Source organism: Macaca fascicularis, chromosome 19, assembly GCF_037993035.2.
Source record: "Macaca fascicularis isolate 582-1 chromosome 19, T2T-MFA8v1.1".
NCBI lineage: Eukaryota > Metazoa > Chordata > Mammalia > Primates > Cercopithecidae > Macaca > Macaca fascicularis.
In genome coordinates this window covers 15,108,778-15,114,777 of record NC_088393.1, presented here as the reverse complement: position 1 = coordinate 15,114,777, position 6,000 = coordinate 15,108,778, and the positions used below count along the sequence as shown (strand labels likewise).

Sequence of the window (6,000 nt, the reverse complement as noted above, 5' to 3'; positions counted from 1 at the left end):
ATCACCACCGCGACTGTTATTATCACCATCATCATCATCATCACCACCACAACAAACAGCAGTCTGTAGAATCGAGCTACAAACATAAATAAGCAAGCTGGAAGTTTGCGAAGGTCAATGCAGCAGCTGTGCCAATAGGAAAAGGCTCCTTGGAGGCCAGGCAAGTACAACATGGAGGTTCCCTCTTCCCTTTTCTTTATCACCATGTGTGCAGTATAAAAGCAGGCAACATGGTGCCAGCCAGGCAGAGACTCCATCTGCATAATAAAAGATGAGGATGGGGCGGCCAGCTTCTTTGTGTGCTATGCAAACAGCACAGCCAGTCCGACCAATCTCTCGGGCCCTATGTCAATCAGACAGCTCCTCCGCAAGCTCGGCTGTAAAACCCCATGTATCTCACCACGAGACCGGAAGACCCGCTTGGGAGCCCCTCTCTCTCTGCAGGATAGAGCTTTTCTCTTTTTTCTCTTCTCTTGCCTATTAAACTTCTGCTCTTAAACTCACTGTTTTTGTTTTTGTTTTTTTTTTAGATGAAGTCTCACTCTGTCACCCAGGCTGGAATGCAGTGGCACAATCTTCGTTCACTGCAACCTCTGCCTCCCAGGTTCAAACAATTCTCTTGCCTCAGCCTTCTGAATAGCTGGGATTACAGGCATACACCACCATGCCCAGCTAATTTTTGTATTTTTAGTACAGACAGGGTTTCACCATGTTGGCCAGGATGGTCTCGAACTCCTGACCTCAGGTGATCCACCCATCTCAGCCTCTCAAAATGCTGGGATTACAGGGGTGAGCCACTGTGCTCGGCCTTAAATTCATTTCTTGTGCGTCCACATCCTTAATTTCCTTGACATGAGAGGATGAACCCGAGACAATGACACTGCTTTAGTAGGAAGTCTGGTGTTTTAAGTCTAATGGAGAACTTTAGAAGAGTTTGCAGCAGGGGAGGCCAGGTGCCGTGGCTCACACCTGTAATCCCAACACTGGGAGGCTGAGGCAAGATTGCTTAAGCCCAGGAGTTCAAGACAAGCCTGGGCTACAAAGTGAGACCCTGTCTCTCTTCAAAAAAAATAATAAAACTAAAAAAAAAAATTAGCCAGGCGTGGTGGCATGCACCTGTAGTCCTAACAATTCAGAGGACTGAGGTGGGAGGATCGCTGGAGCCCAGGAGTTTGAGGTTGTAGTGAGCTATGATTGTGTCACAGCACTCCAGCCTGGGTAATAGAGCAAGACCCAAATAAATAAATAAATATTTGTTGGAGGAAGGATAGATTTAGAGACCTTTTCTCCCAAATCCTGTGACTGGTTAGGGTTGGTCCAAATAACCAAATAATGTATTACCTTCTATGAGACTTTGGGACTCTTAACTTCTTCTGGCTCAGCAATCATAACCAGTAAGTATCATCTACTGGGGGAAGAGAAAGATATGTGAAAATGACTCCTCTGGAAACTTCAGATACCAACACGGATGCCCTAAAATCTGGTTTACCCAGCTCAAAACCACAGGGTTATTTAAGATTTATTTTGGTCCCAAAGGCACTTCCTCATCCTCAGGCAATGTGATGTAACTTACAGGGCATTTCTTTGTTAGGGTTTACCAACTCAATCATCCTAAAGGTGATCAACAACAGCTAAGCAGAGAAGGTACAGCAAATAAACGAAAAGCAGAACCATGAGTCTGATGGCGAAAGAGGGGAAGCAGTTCGCTTTTCTGATAGTAATTTCATGAGTCAGCTGACCTGAGATACATACATCAATCCTCATGAGATTTCTTCAGCAAGGAAAAGTGGTTGGCTTACGGCACAGTAGGGAGCTTCCAGGGCTGGCTGGCGTGGGATACCTGTACCACAGGAATGCAGGGGTCATCCCTTCTTCCAGGTATGTGTGACTGTAGCAATGACTGAGACTTAACCTATCCCCCAGTCAGGGGCCACTTTGTTCAACAATTGGTTATTTTCTCCTCCTCTTTCTTCTGCTCTGAACATTCTCACCTTTTCCCTTTGGAGTATAGTTTTCTTCCTGACTACCCTATTCAAAGTATGCTCTCAAATATCCCTAAAATGTTCCTTACCCAATCTGGTAGCTTGGTTTTTTGTTTGTTTTGTTTGTTTGTTTTGTTTTGTTTTTTGAGATGGAATCTTGCTGTCACCCAGGCTGGAGCACAGTGACACGATCTTGGCTCACTGCAACCTCTGCCTCCCGGGTTCAAGTGATTCTCCTGCCTCAGCCTCCTGAGTAGCTGGGATTCCAGGCACACATCACCACACCTGGCTAATTTTTGTATTTTTAGTAGAGACGGGGTTTCACCATGTTGCCCTGGCTGGTTTCAAACTCCTGACCTCAGGTGATCCGCCTGCCTCGGCCTGCTAGGATTACAGGCATGAGCCACCGCACCCAGCCTCTAATAGGTTGTTCATCTTCCTCTTGGCGAGTTTTGTTTTCTAACTGATGTCCTCTCCTTCTTGATAACTTCTGCAACCTAGCCCTGCCCTGACTTTTTTCCTTTTTCTCTTGCTATTCTTTCTTCTCCCTCCTTTATCATTTTCCTGTGACAAGAAAATAAATGATAATTTTATTATTAATTTTAGAGGTCATTATATTAAGTGAGATAACTCAGACACCAAAAGACAAATGCCTCATGTTCTCGTTTATCAGTGGAAGCTAAATAATGTGGACACATGGACAGAGAGAGTAGAATGATTAGACGATGAAGACTGGGAAGGCAGAGGGAGTAGAAGGAGAGTGGAAAATGAGAAGTTACCTAATGGGTATGATGTGCATCATTTGGATGGTGGATACTCTAAAAGTCACCACTGCGCAATCAATGCATGCAACAAAATTACACTTGTATCCCATAAATTTATACAAACAAAATAATAATAATCAACATTTTTGAAAACTCACTATGCATCTTACATGTACTAATCTGTTGCATCATCAGTACGCTCATGGGGTATCCTCATCTTACAGCTGAGAAAACCGGGACACAGAGAGGTTATGTTATTTGTCCAACATCACACAGCTAGTAAATAACTGGGATTTGAACCCAAACCATCTGTCTCTGGATCTTTGCTATAATGCTCCTCCCACAGGATCCTTCCTGGGGAGTCTTCTGTTTTTCCACTCCCTCTCCCTATAGGAATCTCCTAATTCCATGGCTTCAACCACCATCTCTGTACAGATGAAATCCCATCCATCTTTCCAGCTCCAGATGAATTAACAATATGGACAGTCCCAATATCAATCAAAGCTTATATTTATTAAGCAGCTACTTTAGCCTGACATTAGGCTTAAATTGCTTTACATTGTCACACAGCATCTCCACATTACAGATAATACATTGCATCATAGAGAAGTTGTGTGAATTGCTCAAAGCCTCACAGCTATTCTGCTGCAGAGGCAGTTGACAGGCCATAAATTTGATCAAAATAATACAAGCTACATTTAAATCCTAATGCCGTGTCTCCCTCACCTTTGTAACCCCTAGCATAGCATCTTATATATAAGAGGTGTTTCAGTATATGTGGAATCAAACATGAATGAAGCCTGCCTTGTTGCAACTGGAGACAGAGTCCTCGACACTTCCGAGGTGGATTATCAGTGAATTTCCGTCATCCAGGAACTTTTAGCCCGTATCACTAGATGGTACAGGCAAGGGTGAAGACATGAGCATTGGGTCAAGAATTAAGATTCTAGGGTTGGGCATGGTGGCTCATACCTATAATCCCAGAGCTTTGGCAGGCCAAGGCAGGAAGATTGCTGGAGCCAGGAGTTCGAGACCAATCTGAGCAACATAGCAAGACTCTGTCTCCACGAAATACTAGAAAAAAAAAAAAAAAAAAAAAAAATTAGCCAGGCCTGGTGGCACACACCTGTAGTCCCAGCTACCCTGGAGGCTGAGGTGGGAGGATTGCTTGAGCTCAAGAGTTCAAGGTTACAATGAACTGTGATTGCATCACTGCACTCCAGCCTGAGCAACAGAGCTCAAATGATAATATAGGCAGCAAGCCAGAGCAATTAGGCAACAAGAAAGAAAGAAAAAGCATCCAAATGGGAAAGGAGGAAATCAAATGGTGACAGAGGCAGCCAGCGTCAGTGTAGGACTTTCTGCCTGACATTGTGCTCCATACAGTCCCTCATTTGGGTCATCTCCAAAACCCCACAAAGTAGGTCATACTGCCACCCTATTTCACATCAGGAAACTTAGTGAGGTTAAACAACTTACCCAAATTTCCCCAACTAGTGTGCCAGCCACTTAACCCCAGGGGGCCCGTTTCCTTATCTGCAAAATGAGTCAGTGGATGATTTCTAAAGTTTCTTAGAACTCTGGGATTCTGACACACCAATGACTCTTCAGAAACCCTAACTTAAGACACATGCCCAAATTAGTGAGTAATTTGCTGGTTAGACTAAAGACTAATCTCTACCAAACTAAGACTAATCTCTACCAAAAAAAAAAAAAACTTTTAATTAGCCACAAGTGGTATCTCATGCATGTAGCCCAGGAGTGCAAGGCTATAGTGAGCTATGATTGCACCACTCCAACCGGGGCAACAGAAAGAGAACCTGCCTCAAAAAAATAAAAATACAAATAAAAAATGTAGGAGGAAGGGGACTTTAAAGGAAACATCAGCCTGATGTTAAGCCCAGCTGAGAATATTCAAAATGTTCTATGAATGCAATTGCATAAGTAACTGATAACAAACCGGACCTGGCGTCTTCTTAGGGGAAGAGTGAGAATTATGGGAAGAAAAATAACAGTCCCCCCAAAGACATCCACATCCTAATCCCTGGAACCTGTTAATATGTTACCTTACATGGTAAAAGAAACTTTGCAAATGTTGATTAAGCTAAGAATCTTAATATGGGGGTAGTACCCTGAATTTTCCAGGGGGCCTAATATAATAATCACAAAGGTCCTCTTAAGAGGAAGGTGGAAGATCAGGAAGACAAGAAGATGCCGTGCTGCTGGATTTAAAGAAGGGGGAAGGGTTTATGAGCCAAGAATTGCAGGCAGCTTCTAGAAGCTGGAAAAGGCAAGGAGACAGATTCTCCCCTAGAGCTTTCAAAAGAAACCAGCCCTGCTAACATTGTTGATTTTAGCCTATAGAGGCTGATTTAAGACTTCTGACCTCCAGACCTGCAAGAGAATAAATCAGTGTTGCTTTAAGCCACTACATTCATGGTAATTTGTGACAGCAGCAATTGGAAACTCAAGAGAGGGATCCAGAAAGATTTAGATTGCTCCCATTGCCAATCTTGAAGAGTCACACAGTTAGCCCCCAGGGCCTCTTCTCCAAAATCCTGCCATTGGTCTGCACTGCCCTAAATGACCAAGTCACATCTCACTCTGTACTGGACTTTGAGGCTCCAGTCAGATCTGGTGAGTGGCATCTGCCGGGAGAAAAAGGACAAGTCACTGTCACAATAAATATGCCAACCTAGTATTTACAATCTGAACAGCACTTCCGTGCATGTAGTCCCCTGTGGGATTTCTGAAGGAGAGGCTATGTGGTGTAATGGGTTATCAGCTAGAACCCAGAACCCGTGTTTAACCTCAGCTCTGCCACTGACTAGCCCCAGGGAATGGAGCAAGCTACTCACCCTCCCCGTGTCTCCATTTCTTAATCTGAAAACCGGAGATGATGCTAATAGCACTTTCCTGCTAAAGTCATTGCAAAACTGAATGAGCGTATGTGTGTAAAGTGCATAGTATGCAGTAAGAGCTATTTTCTCTTAGGCATTATGGAAATAGGGTTGAGACCTTTGCACAATTCCCCCACAAAGGAAATTTTCTCTCCAAGACATTAGTGAGCAATGAGGAGTGAGTGTTTAAGTCAAACAGAAATCCTGGAACTGAAAAATGCAATTGACAAACTAAAAAATGCATCAACTGTCTCAACAGAAGAATTGATCAAGCAGAAGAAATTCTGTTGGCTCAAAGTCAGGCTACTCAAAAATACAGTCAGAGGGGAAAAAAAAGAAAAAAATGTTTAAATG

The 6,000-nt window shown here is 43.5% G+C and overlaps 1 protein-coding gene across 1 annotated transcript in view; it reads left to right on the top strand.

Annotated features, from left to right (window-relative positions):
* The first annotated feature begins 1,778 nt into the window (after nucleotides 1-1,778).
* ADGRE3 (adhesion G protein-coupled receptor E3) overlaps nucleotides 1,779-6,000 on the top strand; it is a 59,992-nt gene continuing 55,770 nt past the window's right edge. The window contains exon 1 of the mRNA XM_045379790.3: nucleotides 1,779-1,878. Coding sequence (XP_045235725.2) covers nucleotides 1,854-1,878 — 25 coding nt within the window. The 5' untranslated portion in view covers nucleotides 1,779-1,853. The remainder of the gene's footprint in view (nucleotides 1,879-6,000) is intronic.